Here is a 21282-nt window from a genome sequence, read left to right as displayed (position 1 = left end):
ATGTCTTACGCATTTATGAAAATCAAGCAATCTAATCGACCATGGTGCGAAACAATCATCAAGCCACACGGCCATGTAGTTCTACTTAATGCAAACGGTTTCAAGATTGTATAAACTACATGTTGGTCGATTCTTATTTAAACAGTATGAATGCAATTCATATTCAGATTCATATGTATGCAAGCAATCCTTAATCAATTCTAGGGTTTCCGATTTAAACACTAGTAGAATTCAATTTTAAGATTAAGGTTTCAAGGCCTTTAAGATTTAAATTCTAGATCAGATTATTTCAATCAATCTAACAATCCTAAACCTCAGATTTTATCAAAAAAATCAATACAATAACAAATAAAATCGATTTAAAGCTTATAGGTTTAGGGTTTTCAATTCCAAAATTAGGGTTTTAGGGGATTTAAAAAACTTTGATCTTTGATCAAGGGGATTTGATTTGAGATTCAAAACCTTTAAGGTTCTGATTTTAATTGATCAATGGATCAATCTCGTTCTTAGTTTTAGATCGAACTTATAGAGCTCCGATTTACTCATAGGGGATTGATCTATTTAACCTATGGCTTTTAGTTTTAGAGATTATCTTTTAGGGTTTCAATCTTTATAAAACAACCAGGTTCGATTCATGTTCTCAGAATTAGGATTACCTTTGTTTTGCAGATTGTAGAAACCGGACCTCCAAAGATCAGAGACGAGCTGAGACAAACGGGCGCGGGACGGCTCCTATCGGGTCGCGTTGCCGAGGGCTATCGAGAGCTTGTTTCTTCTCGCGGACGGTTGCGTCTGGTCGGGGATTTGGTCTGAGCTGGACGCAAGCTGAGCTGAGGGTGAGGACGTTGATCACAGACAGGGAACGTCTGAAGCTGAGCTTGATCGGAGTTTGCAAGCCGGAACGCAAGCAAGAACAATTTAGGGTTCTTCAGGATTACGGTTTCAAAAGACCAAGACGGCGCCGCGTATTGTTTCTGTGAGTGTGGGCGCGTCTGAGATCGGATCGATGAACGGTTTGCGCTGATGGATTCGTCTCATCAAGGGCTTCAATTTGATATGTAGCTCGTTGTCTGGTTTCTCAGGGTTTGAGAGATAGATTGATTTTAAGTTGCGCCTGATTTAGGGTTTATATGTGATGGATTTTATGTTAGGTTTTGTCTCCAGGTTTTGGAGTCTATCGTGCTGATAACGTGTTGTAATTAGAGAGTTTAGAGACTGAATATTTCTCTGTGTATTATTAATGATCAAGGGGATTCCTTTATATAAGGATTACAAGATGAAGATAAATGAAAAGTATCCAAAACCTAAACTCACTAGGATTAGAAAAACTACTAATACATAATAATGGAAAGATTACATCTACTAGAAAAAGGAAAGGGTTTCCTTTTCTCCAAGCTTTGTGGCCGCCTCTCTCTCTCTCCTGAAGTCAGCTCTCTCTCTCTTCTCTCTAGGGCTTCGGCCGTCTCTCCATCTTCTAGGTATTGGGCCGGTCTTGGACCGGGCCTGGTTAATGGCAATCCACTCCATGATTTATAACAGGTAAAGGGTAGATGTGTAAATGATTTAATTTTCGAATTAAAAATAAATCAAAACAATATTAAAAATAGACTGAGTCCTTGAGAGATTGCTCTTCACATTTGGGAGAATGAGAGGAAATATTTCGCTCGGACTGGGCTTTTCGATTGGTTGCATTACAAAAGTGTTTATCCACATAATCTTTGAGCTAAACTTTAGTTCAAATTTATCGGCTTTGCTTTTTTATTCATACTATCATGTTGATCCAAATTTCAGAATTTCGACTATGATTTCAATATTAAAATATATTTTGTAATACTTAAACTCTTAGCTATTTAGCAATATATTATGTGAGAATTTTAACAGTTTTTGTAATTATGTAATTTATTTTAATAATAAATAATTAAACAAAAATGATAGAAAATATACAGATTGTTAGCAAATCTTTATTATTTACAATTATTAATTGTCATATATATCTTAATCACATTAGGTAATTTCGTAGGTTTTATTTAAGGAAATAATTCAATTTGATAAATGAATGGTCTATAATGAACATAATATATAATATAATATTTTCTGACAATTTAGTTTTGGACTAACAAAATTCTCAATTGATTCTCAAATCGCCACGTAAGCAAAATTAGTATTCTAATTACGTGATAATGATATTTTTTTTAATTAATACAAACTAAAGTTATAATTTTTTTAATGTTTTTTTATTAATATACATGGGATTTGGTATAAAAAAAAAAAGATGAGAAGAGAAGAAAGAAATGCTTTTTAATTTCTAAAAGTGTTCCATAAAACATAACCATAAGGAAAAGTAAGGATGCTCAAGTGGTGAACTGCAACCTCCCTCCCTCCCGCCCTCCCATTCATCCAAGTCGGACAAAACGACGCCACCTCCACTTGCGCTCCCCTTTCTCTCCGCCGGCGGGAGTATATTCTCACGGAATATTCCCCTTCTCGTGCTTAGTATTGTTAGGGTATGGAAAATGACGTCAAGGTCGCGGAGAAAGTGGAGGAAGCTGACCGCCTTCTTCCTCCCCAGTCTCTTCCCTCTAATTCCGACGAGGAAGAACCCGAATCCGAATCCGAATCAGAGGCCGCGTTCGAATCTCGTGACAAGATCGTGATCGTCGATTTCGAATCAGCCGGCGATCCCGCGGCAGCACCTCCTTTCTCGTGGCGGAAACTGTGGCTGTTCACGGGTCCAGGTTTCCTGATGAGCATAGCCTTCTTAGATCCAGGGAATCTAGAAGGAGATCTACAAGCTGGTGCCATCGCTGGCTATTCTCTCCTATGGCTCCTAATGTGGGCCACCGCTATGGGGTTACTGATTCAGATGCTCTCCGCTAGAGTCGGTGTCGCCACCGGTCGACATCTGGCTGAGCTCTGCCGCGACGAGTATCCGACTTGGGCGAGGTATTTGCTTTGGTCTATGGCCGAGCTCGCTCTGATCGGAGCTGATATTCAAGAGGTTATCGGTAGTGCGATAGCGATTCAGATTCTTAGCCGTGGCGTCTTGCCTCTCTGGGCCGGTGTTGTCATTACGGCGTCGGATTGGTGGGTCTTCCTTAGATATCTGTTTAGAGATATCAATAAACTTTAAGTTTGCTTTTCCCTTTTGAGAGCTAACTGAGTTTGAAACTCACATATTAATCTGTAGAAAACTTTGCTTTAATCTGAAATTAGGAACATTTGCTTTTCCTTTGGCTTGTCTTTCTTGAAAGCTTGGCTAATGGATTCTTTGCAAACAGTTTTTTATTTTTGTTTCTAGAGAATTATGGTGTGAGGAAGTTAGAAGCTGTTTTTGCAGTTTTGATTGCAACTATGGGTTTGTCTTTTGCTTGGATGTTTGGTGAAACCAAGCCAAGTGGAAAAGAACTTATGATAGGTAACAAAAGAAGACCATTTACTTCTCTTCTCTCTCTCTCTCTCTCTCTCTCTCTCTTATTTTGACTCTCTTTGCTTAAACAATTCAGATCTTTGTGGTCATGGTAGGTATTTTACTTCCAAGACTTAGCTCAAAGACAATTAGACAAGCTGTAGGGGTTGTTGGCTGTGTCATAATGCCTCACAACGTGTTCTTGCATTCGGCTCTTGTACAGTCGAGGCAAATCGACCCAAAGAGGAAATCACGGGTCCAAGAAGCGCTAAATTACTATTTGATCGAGTCATCTGTCGCGCTCTTCATCTCTTTCATGATCAACTTGTTTGTGACTACTGTCTTTGCAAAAGGGTTTTACGGAACCGAGAAAGCTAACAACATTGGCTTAGTTAATGCTGGTCAGTATCTCCAAGAGAAGTTTGGAGGTGGGCTTCTTCCGATTCTCTATATCTGGGGAATAGGGTTGTTAGCAGCCGGACAAAGCAGTACGATAACCGGTACATATGCTGGACAGTTTATAATGGGAGGGTTTCTGAACCTTCGGCTTAAGAAATGGATGAGGGCAGTGATAACAAGAAGCTGTGCTATTGTGCCGACCATGATTGTGGCAATCGTGTTCAACACTTCCGAAGCTTCCTTGGATGTTTTGAATGAATGGCTCAATGTGCTTCAGTCTGTACAGATTCCTTTTGCTCTTCTCCCTCTTCTAACATTGGTATCTAAAGAAGAAGTTATGGGGGACTTCAAGATTGGACCTATTCTCCAGGTTAGTTTCACATTCTTTTACCATAAAAGCTCTGAGATTTTCACTTGGTATGACCCTACATAGGTTAATGAGTGTATATGACTCCATCTTATATATCCTTTTATAGTTGCCTCAAGTTTGCGTCCTTAATGGAATAGAGAAGCATGATGTCATAAGTCTAGGGTTTTGTGAATTGATTGGATTTTATTGGTTTATCTTGCAGAGAATAGCTTGGACTGTGGCTGCACTTGTAATGATCATCAATGGGTACCTTCTGTTGGATTTCTTTGTATCAGAAGTGAACGGGTTTATGTTTGGAGTTACGGTCTGTGTCTGGACAACCGCTTATGTTGCCTTTATAGTCTACCTCATTTCACACAGCAACTTTATTCCTTCTCCTTGGTCTTCTTCCTCTTCCATAGAACTTCCCAAAAGAGTGACAGTTTCCAATAGCTAGGCTGCACAAAAATAACTGCCCCTTCAGGCCGCATATGTTACATTTTGAAGATACAACGGTAAACAAACTTCATCCTCTATACGTAATCAAAACGCAAAACTAGTGATAAAGAGTCTATTTTAGCATATAGGTTTTGCGAATGTGACATTGTACTTTTTGTTTTGTTTTTTTTTAATAGTATATTCCCAATACGATCTAAAGAGGCTTTTACATCGTACAAAAGCAGAAAAACAAAACAATCAACCAGCTCATAGTCAGCCATTGAAATAAATGGCCAACCAAAAAGAAATTTCTTAACTACTTTTAGCAAAAAAAAAAATACTAAACTGCGACTCTAATGGCAGTTATATACAAACCCAAATCCAGGCACTAACAACTTCCAACACAAGGCTTCAAGCTTCTTTACGCCTTGTCTCTGATGGTAACATCCTCAAAGAAAGCAAGAGGCAGTTCAGGTGAAACAGGCATGGTTGCAACACACTTGAACTGTAGAACCCAAGAGAATCAGATATTAGCCATATAGAAATGTCGTTGTTTAGTCTATGTTATATCATTGTAATGATGATTTTTTTTACCTTATGTTGCTTGTATTTATTTCTAACAGCTTCAAGAACGTTCCCTCTTCTGCTTAGATACAAGTCATGAATGATACCCACACATTGTTGCAGATCAGACGCTTTGTACTTTGTGTACTCTTCTAACATTTGACTCTGTTTACATCACCAAAAGAGATTTAGGTTAGAACTCAGCAGATCTCTGTAAAAGAAACAGTCATGGATCTTCTCATCAATTACCCAAGGGTGTTGTTTTGGACGGATGATGAACCGGGCAAGAAAGACAGCAGAAGCAGCCAAAAGAGACGGCAAGAACTTCACGCAGCTATAATCCAACAGACTAAGTTCTGAGAGATAGCAACAGAGGAACTCTAGCTGCAATAGTGACTCCTGCAAAGAAGGCAATGGAAAACACCAAGGATTAACAGTTGAAACTGGTTTAAGTTGCAAACGGTCATGGGTTTTCGAGCTTACATTGAAATCCTCTTGAGCAACCCTTGTGAACCGTCTGCAAAAACCCAACATAGAAAAAGCGCAGAACAATCAAAATGAGAACAAGATAGTAAGTAATAAACACCAAAGTATTACATCAAAATGGAACCTTAGGAACGTTTTAATGGTTGGACATCCTAACTCAAACTGTAGAGCAAGAAGTATATCAGCCTCCATGGACACCACATCTTGTCTTGTAAACGTATTATCAGTGATGTACACAAAGTCTTCCACTTTAGGAGGACTTATCTCTTCGTATTTCCTACTTTTTTCCAATGCAAAAGAGTTACTTAAGCCAACCACAATAAGCGGGAAAAAATAAAAAAAAGAGAGGGAGTAAGATGCTTACGAGGCAATAAGCATAGCAGAAACTCCCACAAGCTGAAGCCTCTGCCTGTGAATAGGCTTTGCAGACAAGAATCTATCGACATAGGAGACAGTGAGATAGAGTGTGTCGGAGACAAGTTTGTATTCCTCAGCAACCTCCACTAACCAGTCCACCAAAACCCCTCTCATGCTAGGCGTTATATCATTCTGAACCTTCTCAATATAATCATGTAGAGGTCTTTGTTTCAGCCTCCCCTGAATTTCACCAAACAAAACATAAAACAACCATTCAGCATTACAGTGCTTCAGTTATGTAATAAGAGCAATTACCTCCATTTCGCGGAGATACGCACAGATGTCGGCGACGTAAGGTCCACACATCTGAGGATCGACGGATCCAGGAGGAGGAGGTATCGGAGCATTCTTCGTCTGCTTCTTCGCGGGGGTGAGAGTTGATTTAGGCTTGTGGATCTCTCTTTCCTGATTGGGTGCAACGACATTGGTAAGCTCTCCGAGAACAACTCTCTTCTTGCCAACTGGGTTTTCGTCCGCCGTCGCAAACGCTGTGGAGGCTTTTCGTTTCGTCGCCGCCCTCGTCATCCTCGTATTCTCCGACATGGATTCTCAGTGGGTAGGAGGAGAGAAGAGGGGAGGAGCTTGCGAGAAAAGGAGAGACAGATTAGACTGAATATAGAAATGTAAATGAAATGTGTAAAAGCGCCATTTCCTTGAGGGAGAGAAATTGATTGAGTTCTTTTTTTAGGTCATGGCGCTTTTCTTTTTTTCAAGCGCTTTCGAACTTTTTGTGATTTACATTCCCATATTTGGGGCTTTTTTTTCTTTTCTAACACAGCCAAATTTTGGGATTCTTAATCTTATTCTACGTCACGGCCGCTGTTTTTTTCTTTCTAAACTTTTTCACAATATTTGTTTTCTTACCCGGCTAATACTTAAAACATCAAAACACCAAATTTAATATTAAGTTTATCTCCAATAAAATATAAAAAAAATAACACCATTCAACCAAATTTAGTGTAGTAAAAATAGCATCACTATTCCCTTTTCGTCTAAACTTTTTTTATTTAATATGGTCTATGAAAGAAAACAACATAAAAATTGGCATGATATATCGCGGAAGCCATAACAAACTTTTGAGAAACAATCTAACCCTTTAGAAAAATGATCTGACAAATACGACTAGAAGAGAAATCAATGATGAAGTTGAGACTGGAATTTGGTTAGATAATGATCTTGTTCCACGCTTTTTAATAATTGATGTGGACATCTTAACATCATCCCGAAAATGATCAACTTTGGTCCTAAACCCACAATTACCTGCCTCAAGTTCCCCGAGGGATGATTCGAGTAGCCGATTATTGTCCACAAAATTGACTTGGAGCTTCTTGTACACACGTTCGTAAATACCAAATACACAGTTTGCATGGACCTTCATCTGAAACTGCATTCAAAATACACAATCAGCTATGCAAAGAAAGGAAATCGAAACAAAAAAGGCATAATAGAGAAGGATAAACGCGAAGGGAAACCGCACCTGAACCTCAGATGCAGCCCAATCACCATATTCCTGCAAACGGGACAAATTGACGGGAGATAGATGGAGCTTGATGGATGGCAGAAGTTGTGAAATAAATTGGCGTACTTTCTCGGGTGTGCCAAAAACTTATCATCACTGTGGGCGCAAAATCCCACTACATAGATTTTTATAAGAGTATACTAGGGAAACGAGGGTAAGACTCTCTCTGAGTATATATTTAGTAAGACAAATTGATGATCTGGATTTCCACCATATATCGAATTACATCAAACTATCTCAGAAGAGACAAGGACTGGGGCTGCACTAATGGACCAAGCTTCCTATGTACTATGTTGAGGGATCAAGCCTAACATAACTTGATATTCCTTCATCTCGAGACGAGATCGAGGTTTTACAGTTTTAACGCGCGAGCTCAAGGAGCATTCAAGCGATTAAACTCATTATGATCGCTTTAATCAGATATCGAGTGACAAACACTCTTGCTCTTATCGTGTAAAATTTTGAATTGAAAAAGTATTGAAAACTTAATATTTTAATTTAAAAATTTATATATAATTTTTAAAAACCATTATAATTATTGATAATATTAAAAGTTACACGTTGAAAATTTGTTATAAATGGTTTAAATTTTTGTTATAAGAAATATAGAAATGATCATACAACCATATGATTAGAAAGTTTGATTTATTAAATAGTCATATTAAATTATATATATATATATATATATGTGTTAATATCATTTAAGTTTAATCATATACCATACAAAATAGATAAAGTTACTCTTTAGATTTATTTACCATAAAATAATTGTAAATAAACAAAAATGATTGCTTTGATTTATGTTTTGCGCCAATTTAATTTTATACGTAATAGTTAATGGTTTCTATATATTTTTATTTTTTTGTTTCATAATATGTAAAAGAAAATAAGTAATAGTAAAAAATAATAATTTGTATATACAAAGCTCATCTCACGCAAAGCGCCGATTTAAACTAGCTACTATCATATTATTAGTATAAAACGTCAATCTAATGAAAGTCTCTTGAATAAATAATCTACTAGGTGATAACCTGCGCCCTGTGCGGAGTAAAACTTAAATTTATATAATTACAATAGTTATTCTTTTCAAACTAAGTATGAAGATTGTTTGTGCAAATATTTTTATCTGGTTAAAACATGTATAAATATTGAATGACAGATTATGTATATTATGTTTGTCCTTCTGTTGTTCGTTTTTTAATTACATAAAAATACTCAGACTAATAATGTGATATAGAAGAGAAAGGTGTGTTCACTAATCTTTTCAAAAAAAATATTTACCATTTATCTGTTTAAAATAGTTTTGGTTTGTCTTATTTACATCACATATATCTTAATATATACAATCTATTAAAACATAATCACAAAGTTGGATCCAACTTGATTCTTGGTAGAATATTTTTTTAAACTATTATTTAAATATTTCTCTTAACATATAATATTACTAACTCCTCACATTAAAATACAGTCTAACTATAGTTACAAATATTTGGTTTTTTTTTAAATAATACGAACTTCCATATTTTACGAACTGGAGATTCTCAAATAACCAATTAGATTTACTTAGTCTCTAATATTATATTTCCTAAATCGTTTTAATAACATTTCCAAAATCCGGTCAAAAATATTTTTACCGCCAAATATTTAGTATATTTTAATATGAATATTTAATTGAAGTTTCCTAGTTCCTACTCATATGATTTTATTAACATTTTTAAATTTTATGTAACAAACCAATTTAAACCATTAATCACAAAATTTTCAGTGCAATATTTTTAATAGTTTTAGTAATTTATAATCGTTTTTATAAATCCAATGCAAATTTCAAAATTAAAATATTCATGTCTCAATACTTTTTCAATGAAAATTTCAAAACTAACATATTCATTTATTTTATATGGTAAATAGTTTAATTTAAATAATATATATGTATATATATATATATATATATACTTAATCTGAATATCTATTAAATGATACTTCATATTCATATGATTTTATGATCATATGATTTTCTTATATATTTGCATTTTTTAAAACGATTATAAAGTTTTAGTAATTTATAGTCATTTTAAAAAATTCAAAATATAACTTATAAGAAAAAAAAGTTTAGATTTTTTATTATATGGTTAATGTGATTGTTTAATTTTTTTTAATAATATAAATTAAAAAAAAATGATGAAGGATACAAAAACTATTATCAAATCTTAATTATTCAAAATCATCAATTGTCGTATATATGTTAATCAAATTAGTTAATTCTGTAGCTTTTAATTAAGAAAAGAATGAAGAATATTCTTTTATACACTTCTAATCAATTTGATAATTAATTTAATAAAAATATAATATATATATATATATGTAGATGTATCGACTTATTTTCTAATTATTCTTAGAATCATCCTAATGATAACATGCGGCTACACTTAAAGATTGTAATGCTCCTCGATTAATATATTAGAAATATTGAAATCTTCTTCTAAGCCAGTTGAACGGTATCATATGAAATTCTCCAGACAACATATCCACTTCCTCCTTAAGGAATCTGTTGTAGAATCACGAAATTTTGTAGTTTAGAACCCTATCATGAGACAATTGTTAACTTTACTCAAACCTAACATAAACTCTGAACAGAGTAATGTTTTTAGGATACAATCTCACTGAAGGTAAACACAGAGAAGTGTGCATCCCTAATAGAAGTTCTTAATAAGTGTGTGAAGTTTTTACATTGGGATCAGCTCAAAAATCATGGAAAACTAATCATCAGCATTGTTCTTGCTATGTTTATGGGCAATGCATAAGGGCTGATGTATTATCTAGCCTATACTGGTGTGGTGGGGGAAGATTTTGTTATAATGAGCTTTGATGTCAGATCTGAAATATACAACATAGCAGAACTACTGTAGTCATTAATCAGATAGACGAGATATAAGGAACTTGTCAATAATTACTTGTAGTCTTGGCGATGAATCAACTAAACTAAGCAAATATTCTCTGTTCTTTCAAAGGATGCTCATTGCTTAAACAAACTAAATTTACTGTATTATTCCAGCTTCCAGGGGTACATACTAATCTTGTATACAAAGCGATACTTGAATGACAAATCATATAACACACATGCATAAATTATTTTTCACTTCAATAGTTCTAACTACACCAGGTTCAGCTATAGAATCTGTATACTACTTGACCAGCAAGTCGGGTAACATTTGCCAGAGATAAACAAAACCTCAGCCAAAAGATAAGTTTCAGATCAAATGGTCACATCCTCCCAAAAGGTAACTGGCAGCTCTGGTGATACAGGCAAGGTCGCAACACACTGGAACTGTAACAAAAAGGGAGAAACAATTAAGGATCAAGAATGCTAATAATTCAAATGATCTCATTATTAAAAAAATATTTTTAATCATCTACCTTGTGGTGCTTGTATTTATCTCTTACAGCTTGTAAAGCACCTCCTCTTCTGCTCAGATACAAGTCATGTATGGTTCCAACACACTCTTGTAGATCAGATGCTTTGTACTTTGTGTATTCTTCTAACATTTGATTCTGTTTACATCAATCACAACCATCGATAATTAGTGTCTCGTTCAAAATATTCTACATGTAAGAGAATGAGAACAAAATGTTTACCCAAGGATGTTGTTTTGGACGGATGATGAACCGAGCAAGAAAGACAGCAGAAGCAGCCAGCATAGATGGCACAAACTTCACAGATTTGTAATCTAATATACTCAACTCTGATAAATAGGAAGAGAGTGGCTCTAGCTGCAAGTGTGGCACCTGAAACAAAGACATAGAAAGAGAATCTCATCAGCAATTGACACTCCACAAACGTTACAAAGTGCAGATCTCAAATCTATATATTGCGCTTACTTTGAAATCTTCTTGAGCAACCCTTGTGAACCGTCTGCACATAACAAAAAGGAAAAACACACACACAATGAGGACAATGAACCATACAAACCAATACGTTTTATCAGTAAGAGACATGGTTTCATCACACAATCTAACCTTATAAAAGAGTTGACCGTAGGCCTTCCCATTTCAAACTGAAGGGCAAGAAGTATATCTGCCTCCATCTTCACCACATCTTGTTTCGAGAATGTATTGTCAGTGATGTAACAGAAATCATCTACTTTGGGAGGAGTTATCTCTTCATACTTCCTACTCGTTTCCAATAACCAAAAGAAGAAGAAGAATAATAATCTCATAAGTTCTAGACATAGCAAAAAAGAGAGAACACAAAGATGCTTACGAGGCAATAAGCATAGCAGAAACTCCGACAAGCTGAAGCCTTTGCTTGTTGACAGTCTTTAAGGACAAGAAACGATCGATGTAAGAGACAGTGAGATAGAGCGTTTCGGACAAGAGCTTGTACTCTTCAGCAACTTCAACTAACCAATCGACCAAAACACCTCTCATGGTTGGTGTTACATCTTTCTGAACCTTTTCGATGTAATCAGGCAGAGGCCTGTTCTTTGGCTTCACCTGAGTTCATCACATTTAAAAAAAAAAACAATAAGCTTTCAGCTTCACATAATATGTCCAAACCAAATCCGATTATGATAAGAACATATAACCAAACTGGGAAGAACAATCTTAAATTGAAACTCTTCAGACCAAAACCCACAACTTCAAATTAAAGCTAATTGATGTTTAATTCCACTTAAATCGAGACTATTAGTACCTCCATGTCACGGAGATAGTCGTAGATGTCGGAGACATAAGGTCCACACATCTTAGGATCATCAGATCGAGCATCAATGTCATCAGTGGCAGCCAAAGCCACAGGAGGAGGAGCCGCCTTTCTTTGCTTCGCTCCAAGACTCTTGGTGGGCTTGGCGACCTCTCTCTTCTGATAAAGATTCGTGACGTTGGAGAGATTCGGAAGCTCGCCAAGAACCACTCTCTTCTTGGTGACACGTTCCTCCTCCGTGGCCATAGCCTTTCTCTTCGCCGCCGCTCTCGTTACCCTCACGCAGATCTCTTGCTGCGTCATGTCTTAGAGAAGGAAGTGAGAGAGAGGGAAGGATCGAGATCGAGATTTGGATGGGAGGAAGAAGTGAAGGTGAGAAGGGGGAAGAAAAAGACCGAGCAAAAGCGCCATTCCTGAGCAATTTTTAGAGGTGAAATTAAAGTTTCTCGCGCTCTGTGTTTGATTTTGAGTTTTTTTCAGTGTCGAAAACAAAATTTTGGAGGTACGAAAGTCTTCTGAAATTTGTTTGTTTGGCGGCAAACTTTCATCAGATTTGTGTCTGAAATTTGTTTTGCCGGTTCTCTTGCTATCGTCGTGCCACTGAAAACATATTTCATTCACATGTTTAAAATTTTGTCGCGTTTATTATTATAGATTTTCTACAGAATTATAGATTTACTCAAACACCCTTCTAATTGTCTACAAAAATAATTTGAATCACATTTTAATATGTTTTATAAATATTATGTCCCAATTATTTATGAAAAATATCCTACGTAACTAAATATAAATATTTATTTATTTTAAAAAAATTATTTCAGTAACTTATAAAAGTTATGACTAAATTATATCATATTTTAAAATTATTCAACTTGAAACTGGATAACTTCATCAATCTATATCATGTGCTTTTTTGTCAGAAATTTATATACATAATTTTTTGAGAAATTCTGCATTTTTTATTTTATTTTCACAAAAATATATTTCAAAGAAGAACATGACCAAATTAAATTTTATTAAAAGGTAAATATGCGTTTATATCCCATGGTTAACTAATCTAGATTTAAGATTTAGAGTTAACTGGTTGGGTTTTAGGGATACATTTTGAAAAATAAAAAATAAATATTAAAATTTTTAAAATAAAAAATGTCTATGTTAATCATTTTATTTTTTTTAGTGTTATTTGGGTGACAAATACTTAAAAATGTTATGGGAGATGCCCTAATTTTTTCAACTAAATGAGAACAGCAATATTTATGTTTTAAAAATATTAATTTATTGTATATCGGTTATACCAAACCAACCAATGAATGTCGTAAAGACAACACTTTCACTTCTTTCCTCTCTATCACCGAACCAACAAAAGAAATCTCTGAAAATTATCTCAGAATCCCTAAAATTCACTTTGAAAAAATGGCAGAAACCGCCGAAACAATCAACACCACCGTCTCGCATCCGCAGCCTGAATCAGAAGACTCCAACACATTGTCCGCGACGGAAGATCAGACATCGGATGAAACCTCAAAAGCCGCAGATCTGAAGAAGGAAGAATCAGTGGCGGAGACGAAGCCAGGATCCATCTCGCTCCGTATCTGGCCGCCGACGCAGAAAACTCGCGACGCCGTCTTGAACCGCCTGATCGAGACGTTATCCACCGAATCCATCCTCTCCAAGAGATACGGAACGCTCAACTCCGACGAAGCCTCCGCCGTCGCGAAATCCATCGAGGAGGAAGCGTTCGGCGTCGCATCGAGCGCTGTGTCCGATGACGACGATGGGATCAAGATCCTTGAGGTTTATTCCAAGGAGATTAGCAAAAGGATGCTTGAGACTGTGAAAGATCGATCTGCAGCCACCGCCGGAAACGGGAACGACGAAGCGACGGACGCTACGAAAGACGACCCGGCTCCTGAGGCGGAGAAGAGTGAGGCTTGAGGTCTGGCTTACTCTGTCTGATTCCGTTATCTTTTAGCGTTCGCTTTGATTTTGCCAGATTCATATGAGGTTCTGAGAAATTTATGACGAGATCTGTTATTGTAATGACTTGGTTGTGGATTTTGGTATTTGCTTGTCTGAAGATGGTTCCTTCTTCCTAATTCGCTGCTTGCTTGGTTTGACTTGTTAACCACTTTGCAATTAGCATTAAATCATCCGCTCATTTGCGCTGATGCATTCATACTCTACTTGCTGCTAGTATCCTTTGGTCATGTCCTTGTGAATGCTGGTACAGTGTGTTCAATTTCTTGAATCTCCTTTCTACTTGCAATACTCTGAATCTTAATATTTTAGAGCTAGAGGTTTAAGTTATTTAGATTTTGAACTTGGGTGTGTGTAACTTAGCAGCATGTTTAGTTTATAATTCATGAAGTAAAACATGGAAACACGATTTACTTACAGTAACTCATTGTTGCTGCTCGTAGCTGCTACTTGCATTTGGTTCTCTTCTTATGTTATTTTCTTTTGGGTTAGATAAATTGTTAATTGACTGTGTCGTCTTACATAGAATTAAGTGATTTTTTTCTGCATTTTATCTTCTCCCTCTTGCTTCTTCATTATTCTTTGCATTTTAATTGTAGTAAAACATTTTTTACAATAGAGCACCCTATTTATTTGGCTTGATTCTCTCTTTCTAAGCTTAGGTGAGCATTCGTTGGAGTTCGTCGAACTCTGCATTTGTTTAACTCACCAGTGCCCTTATACAATTTCACAGATTCTATGTTCCTCTCTCGAGTCTTCTCTATACAACTCTGTTTTTTTCTCCATTCCATACAGAATTTTTTCATCAATTGGGAATTCAGTTTACAGTAGATTCAGTAGTATGGTAGTTACTTGGTTGTTGTATATGGTAATCGATCGATCTATACCTGTCTCCCACAGGTTGGGCGAAACCCGCGGGTTTTTATTAAAATTGCCACCCTAATCCTGCTGAACTTGTGGGTTGGGCAGATTGTCATTGTCATTTTCCCATGCAAAGAACAAGAAGGGAGACTCGCCGGTTCACCGAAAACTTTCAGTTGTTTAAACCGATCGTCTGGGTATTCAAACCAATCCCAAGCCTTTAAAATTTTTAAATCCCAGAAAATGTCAGGCATGTTGATTTGATATTTGACCATTTCCCGATTTAAAAGCCCCAATATTAAGAGCAAACATTAGCCCTATTACCACAAATGGGGTTCTTAATGCTTTTGTAATTAATTGATTGTGCTTTTTTCACTTAAAAACTTGAGTTAAGAAAGTATTAGAAATGTGTGCTCCAATGGTAGTTTTTTAATTAGGGGTTCTTAATTTTTTTTTTAAGATAAAATTTATCTACTAAATAAAACATAATAAAAGAGAACATTTTAAATATAGATTTTGAAATTTAAAAAAAAACAAAGATTACTAAAATAAACGAGAATAATTTGAAAGAAACATTCTGAACTCAATTGTTGTCTTCATCACGCCCAAATTTACTCCATAAATGTTCAACCAAATCATGTTTGAGTTGTTGATGCATTTGTCTATCACGAATTCTAATTCGAACACCCATCATATTGGCGATATTTGTAGGCATATCTGTAAAAAAATCGAGATCGACATGTGAACTTCCGGTCTCTTCTCCGTGTTGGAACTCTGAAACATTATATTGAGTATATCCATCTCGTTCGTCCTCTACTATCATACTATGGAGTATGATACATGCTCTCATAATCTTCCCAATTTTGGCTTTATCCCAAAAAAGCGCGGGGTTTTTAACAATGGCAAATAGAGCTTGCAAGACTCCAAAAGAACTCTCGACATCTTTTCGGACAGCTTCTTGATGTTGAGCAAATAAAACCGCTTTCGGCCCTTGTGGCATTGGAATAGATTGGATAAAAGTTGCTCATTTCGGATAAATACCGTCGGTGAGATAGTAAGCCAAATGATACTCTCTTTCATTGACAGAGAAAGTGACTTGCGGAGCTTGACCTTTTATTATGTCATCAAAAACGGGTGAGCGATCAAGAACATTGATATCATTTAAGGTACCTGGAGGTCCAAAAAACGCATGTCATATCCGTAGATCATATGAAGCAACCGCTTCTAAAACAATCATGGGTTTTCCCGAACCACGTGAATATTGTCTTTTCCAAGCGGTGGGACAATTCTTCCACTCCTAATGCATACAATCGATGCTTCCTATCATCCCGGGAAAACCACGGAACTCACCAACTTCAAGTAGACGTTGAAGATCAGCCGGTGTTGGTCTTCTTAGGTACTCATCGCTGAATAAATTTATTATTCCTTCCACAAAATGTTTCACACATGACCGGGTAGTAGTTTCACCGAGTCAGACGTATTCGTCAACAACATCAGCCGCAGTACCATATGCCAAGACACGAATGGCTGTTGTACACTTTTGAAGTGGAGAGAGACTAAACCTTCCGAGAGCATCTTTCTTTTGTCGAAAGAATTCAACTTCATTGGAGAGTCGATCAACAATACGCATGAACAATGGCTTGTTCATTCTAAATCGGCGCCGAAATAGATTTTGAAGATATGTTGGAGTATCATTGAAATAATCATTCCATAAACGTACATCGTCTTCTTCACGATTTCTTTCGATGTGAACTCGTTTTTTTCTTTTTTTCCTTGTATCTTTTTAAACACCAGAAGTTAAGGATAATTCCTCGAACGTTTGATCAATATTGATCAAAATATTGATCAAAACCATCTACTTCCTCAAAAGTGTTATGAGAAGAAGAAGCCATAGAATATTTTTTTTTTTGGTGATGATCGAGTGTTATGGAGATAGTGGATTTGTTATGATCGAGAGTGTTAAGGAGAGAAGGGAGAGAATGGATTTGTTATGGGTCTGGTATGAAGGGATTTGTTATCAAGGAGAAGAGAGGAAAACTGATCAGAATGGAAGGCGAGTGCTTTGCAAACAAGTGTGTTTGTGATGATGATAAGAATGGAAGGCGAGTTTTCGTGATGATGATATGTATACAATGCAATGCTTTATATAGAGCAAGAGAGAAGAGTGACACAATCATCTACCAAAATCGTGACACATACATACAAATCACAAGAATCCAAAACACAAAAAATTGTGACACATACATAAAAATCCCGTGACAGAAACATACAAAACTCGTGACACTCAAACATACAACACTCGTGACTACAACACACATTCATACAACACTTTTGCAACACTCGTGACTTCAAACACTCGTCACATACAGCTTGAATTTTGTGTCCTTCGTCTTCTGCCTTCTTTCACTCTGCACACGACAAGACAGAGGCAATAAGATACATGGTTTATTATAAAAGAACGGATCACATACAACGCGAAACATTTTATTATAAAACATGACACAGATCATAACATGACACAGACAGAACAGAACATATCACAAGAACATGAAGAAGACACAGACACTCGATTTAAAGACATAACAGAACATAACATAACACAAGAACATGAACAAGACACAGCCACAGAGACATTCCTACTAGTTATCCAGCATCTTTGTAAGAAGCTTAGTCTTTAGTGCTTCTTCTTTTTCAGAAAGTGGCTCATTTTTTGAAATGAGACTATTAAGCAGATCCATTTTCGAAAGTCTCTCTTTCAGGGCCAAGTCCTTCTCTTTAATAGATCATATGGCCTGAAACTTTAACGCATCCTCCTTATCTACTATTGGTTTCTTTGCGGAAGCTGCTTTCGCATCCTTGACACCTGCTGGACGTTTGGTAGGTTGCTCATCTAGATTGATAATTGCTTGAGAGCTTGCTGTTTCCGCTCCATCCTCACACTTTCTCTTCTTAGCGCTTCCAGCAAGCTTACTACTAGCATGCTCACACCATTTCTGGTCATAGCGGAGTTCCTCCCAAGCATGGTGACAGTTAAATTTAAGCTTGTGATCGTTGAAAAAGATCTCGTGTGCCAGTTTCACAACATCACTCTCACTCTGACCACTTGTTTTCTGTCTTGTTGCAGCCGCATAGGATCCACATAACTTGCACACAAGATCTTTTAGCTTCTGCCACCTCTGCTTACACCGAAGAGGTTCTCGCTTATCACCCTTTTCCACCTTTGGTGAAGCTGCAATGCGGCTCCAGAAAGCACCTGCTTTCTGCTCATTGCTGACGACATGATCCTTGTTGGTGTTTAACCAGGCGCTAATGAGCACTAGATCATCTGCGGGAGTCCACTTCTTTCTTTCTTTGCGCTGGGTAGGTGAGTCTTCACAGAAGCTTGATGTCTCATTACATTGGGAAGTAAAGACAGGGAGCTGCGATGAACCGAGTTCAGAAGGGGGATAATCTTGTTGACTGTTAAGCATATCAACAAAATTAGGGCAATGGCTATATGGATTTTAGGAATCCATATTCTAATTTGATAGAGAAGAGAGAAGAAGATGTTGGAAGATGAAGAGAAGAAGATGTTGGAAGATGAAAAGAAGATGTTCGAAGATGAAAAGAAAGACAAGAATGATACTCAGATTTAAAGATGAAAAGAGAAGAAGATGAAATGAACTGAACTAACATATAGCTAACGTATTTAGTACCTAACCATCTCCTAAAGTAACACTAAAACAAGCATTTAACTCACCAAGCAGATAAACATAAAACAGAGACCAAGCATTGAGGTGAGTTGACATGTATCTAACAAGCATTCAGTTCTATCCACTATTGAAACATTAACCAGACGCATTCATCACACGCTTTAACCCTAACCATCACACGCTTTAACCCTAACCACAACCTAATTCTCACAACCAGATGATCTTAAACTCTATCAACTACTACCAAACGCAATCAATTAAGATAAAAGCAAGAAAAGCTTTTAGGAATAGAACGTTACCTGGACTTGCAATCAGGAGCAGCTTCTGACACTTCCAAGCTACTATCCTCTGATCTGCCTCATTGCTCCCTGCATTATAAGCCCAAAAAATTAAATTAAAACTTGTTGAAACTATTAACTTGGACGACATTAAACAAACATCTATCAAATAGTATAGGCATTTTTTAAATTAACAAAAGAAAGTATACCTTCCAGAGTAGAAGTCGTTCTTGTTCTCAATATTAATGACATCAATCTGATGAACAAGAACGTGGTCCTCTATTATCTTCTCTGTCACTCAACAGCTTCAATTGCTCCGGTAACTACAAAAATAACAGAGAAATAGAGTCAGAGACATCAAACGATTTGAAGAAAGACAGAGGAATCGAGGGACTCGCCGTGGAACTGAGAAGATTTGAAGAATCGATCGACAGAGAAATCGAGGTACAGAAGGATCGAGGGCCAGAGGAATCGTCGGCCTCGGTGGTGGGTTTCCATCGGTGGTGTGTTTCGATCCTTCCTCTGTTACGGAGAACACAAGAAGACAGAGAGACAGTGGTGGTTTCGAACCTTTCTTTCGAACAATGGTGGTTTCGATCGGTGGAGGATCGGTGGTGGTTTCTATCGGTGGAGGATCGATCGGTGGAGGATCGGTGGTCATCTGTGTGGAGGATCTGTGGTGGTGGCGATGGGTTTCGCCTCTGTCCTTCGAACGGAGAAAACGAGAAGACAGAGCGACGAAGCCAGAGAAGAAAAGAAAGAAAGAAAAGAAAATAGAAAATATAACTTAATCTAGGAAGTTGACACGTGGCTTTAACACCCCACTAATAATCGATCACCAAACACCCAAAGTAAGGATCGATAATCCCTTTTTTCTTTTGTTCTGATTTAATTTTAATCACTTTTCCCCTAAGAAACCTATTAAGGTTCATGGTTAATGATGGTCTAATCCTCTCAAATATTAGAACTCTACTGTATGAAAGCAATTTATATGGTTTGAATCTGATCCACAAGGAGAAATCTAAGCCCAAGCCCAAGTATGGGTTTGTTGGATAATTCCAATTAACTGGAAGAGCAAGTTAACTCATTAAAGTGAAGTTTGATGGGTTAAGGAAAAAGGAAAACATATCGAGCTTAGGAATGTTTCCATATTATTATTAGGAAAAGATGTAGCTTCGCCTTTAGGAAAAGATGTAGTTTCTTCCTATATAAAGAGTTCTCATGGAGAGATGTTCCATCATGAGAAACACATTGAAAGGTTTAGTTTTGAGAGAATTTTGAAATCTAATAAGAAGTGAAGTTCTTATAATCTTTGTGTTTGTGTAACTTTAAATTGGTATCAGAGCTCCAGGTTTCGAAGGTCGTTTACAAGAGGAGTTGTAACTTCGATCAAAACATGGGAGACGATTCTCAAGCACGTGATAAAGGTCTTGAGATGAAGAAGGATATACGAGTCCGATGCTAACATCGACCAACTACACCGTATGGTCGATGCGAATGAAAGTTATGCTTCGTTTATACGAAGTTTGGGATACAATTGATCCAGGGAGTAACGATGCAAAGAAGAACAATATGGCGATTGCTCTAATCTTTCAATCAGTCCCGGAGGCGCTAATACTTCAGATTGGAGAACATGATACATCGAAGAAGATTTGGGAAGCTATGAAATCCCGTAACCTAGGTGTTGATCGCGTGAGAGAAGCAAGGTTACAAACTTTGATGTCTGAGTTCGACAAACTGAAGATGACAGACACAGACACGATGGATGACTACGCAGGAAAACTTTCAGGCTTAGCATCGAGAGCAGCCGCGTTAGGAGAGATAATGGAAGCATCAAAGCTGGTAAAGAAGTTTCTGAAGGGACTTCCAAGAACGAAGTTCATTCACATCGTAGCTTCGTTAGAACAAGTGTTGGATCTAAATTCAAGAAGTATTGTTGGGAGACTGAAGACTTTCGAAGAACGCATAAAAGAAGAAACCCAAGATGAAGCTCAATCGAAGCTCATGTTTGGAAAGAATGATATGCAAGGTAGTGGAAGCCATAACAACTCGCGAGGAAGAGGCAGAGGTAGAGGTTATGGTGGAAGAGGAAGAGGAAGAGGACCTAGATGGTCTAATTGTTCTGATGGTCATAACAAAGGAAGAGAAGCTTCAGACAAGACCAAGAAGGACTACTCTAAGGTTAGATGTTGGCGAT

The 21282-nt window shown here is 36.9% G+C and overlaps 5 protein-coding genes across 8 annotated transcripts; 2 read left to right on the top strand and 3 right to left on the bottom strand.

Moving 5' to 3' along the window:
* The first annotated feature begins 2350 nt into the window (after positions 1 to 2350).
* LOC106300676 (metal transporter Nramp2) lies at positions 2351 to 5132 on the top strand. Of its 3 annotated transcripts, none has more exons than XR_001262052.1 (5): positions 2351 to 3084; positions 3279 to 3415; positions 3523 to 4175; positions 4378 to 4669; positions 4956 to 5132. XR_001262052.1 is itself a non-coding variant. In XM_013736876.1 (4 exons), exons 1-4 carry the CDS (start codon positions 2507 to 2509, stop codon positions 4609 to 4611), a joined length of 1602 nt encoding a protein of 533 aa, XP_013592330.1. In that variant the 5' UTR covers positions 2351 to 2506; the 3' UTR covers positions 4612 to 4783. The 3 variants fall into 3 exon arrangements, 1 of the variants encoding a protein (XP_013592330.1); XR_001262053.1 differs by lacking the exon at positions 4956 to 5132 and adding an exon at positions 4790 to 4930; XM_013736876.1 differs by lacking the exon at positions 4956 to 5132 and having other exon boundaries at positions 4378 to 4783.
* On the bottom strand, positions 4861 to 6792 carry LOC106300678 (cyclin-A3-4-like). 2 transcript variants are annotated; one of them, XM_013736877.1, is made up of 7 exons: positions 6315 to 6792; positions 6007 to 6239; positions 5767 to 5922; positions 5640 to 5673; positions 5406 to 5555; positions 5187 to 5321; positions 4861 to 5097 (listed from the first exon to the last, which is right to left on the bottom strand). In XM_013736877.1, exons 1-7 carry the CDS (start codon positions 6600 to 6602, stop codon positions 5014 to 5016), a joined length of 1080 nt encoding a protein of 359 aa, XP_013592331.1. In that variant the 5' UTR covers positions 6603 to 6792; the 3' UTR covers positions 4861 to 5013. The 2 variants fall into 2 exon arrangements, with proteins under 2 accessions (XP_013592331.1, XP_013592332.1); XM_013736878.1 differs by having other exon boundaries at positions 5767 to 5919.
* Positions 6793 to 10608: 3816 nt separating this feature from the next.
* On the bottom strand, positions 10609 to 12851 carry LOC106298371 (cyclin-A3-2-like). Its single transcript, XM_013734480.1, has 7 exons — positions 12269 to 12851; positions 11837 to 12069; positions 11593 to 11745; positions 11455 to 11488; positions 11212 to 11361; positions 10993 to 11127; positions 10609 to 10903 (listed from the first exon to the last, which is right to left on the bottom strand). Exons 1-7 carry the CDS (start codon positions 12578 to 12580, stop codon positions 10832 to 10834), a joined length of 1089 nt encoding a protein of 362 aa, XP_013589934.1. The 5' UTR covers positions 12581 to 12851; the 3' UTR covers positions 10609 to 10831.
* Positions 12852 to 13579: 728 nt separating this feature from the next.
* LOC106296896 (WPP domain-containing protein 2) lies at positions 13580 to 14402 on the top strand. Its single transcript, XM_013733139.1, has one exon. The coding sequence runs from the start codon at positions 13691 to 13693 to the stop codon at positions 14210 to 14212; it is 522 nt and encodes a 173-aa protein (XP_013588593.1). The 5' UTR covers positions 13580 to 13690; the 3' UTR covers positions 14213 to 14402.
* Positions 14403 to 17898: 3496 nt separating this feature from the next.
* On the bottom strand, positions 17899 to 19746 carry LOC106297168 (glutathione S-transferase T3-like). Its single transcript, XM_013733445.1, has 5 exons — positions 19534 to 19746; positions 19357 to 19408; positions 19107 to 19175; positions 18948 to 18996; positions 17899 to 18574 (listed from the first exon to the last, which is right to left on the bottom strand). Exons 1-5 carry the CDS (start codon positions 19744 to 19746, stop codon positions 17899 to 17901), a joined length of 1059 nt encoding a protein of 352 aa, XP_013588899.1.
* Between the last annotated feature and the right edge of the window lie 1536 nt (positions 19747 to 21282).

The sequence above is a fragment of the Brassica oleracea genome, chromosome C6 (genome assembly GCF_000695525.1).
Source record: "Brassica oleracea var. oleracea cultivar TO1000 chromosome C6, BOL, whole genome shotgun sequence".
Classification (NCBI taxonomy): Eukaryota; Viridiplantae; Streptophyta; class Magnoliopsida; order Brassicales; family Brassicaceae; genus Brassica; species Brassica oleracea.
The sequence above is the reverse complement of the archived record's forward strand: the minus strand, read 5'-3'. Positions and strand labels throughout refer to the sequence as shown.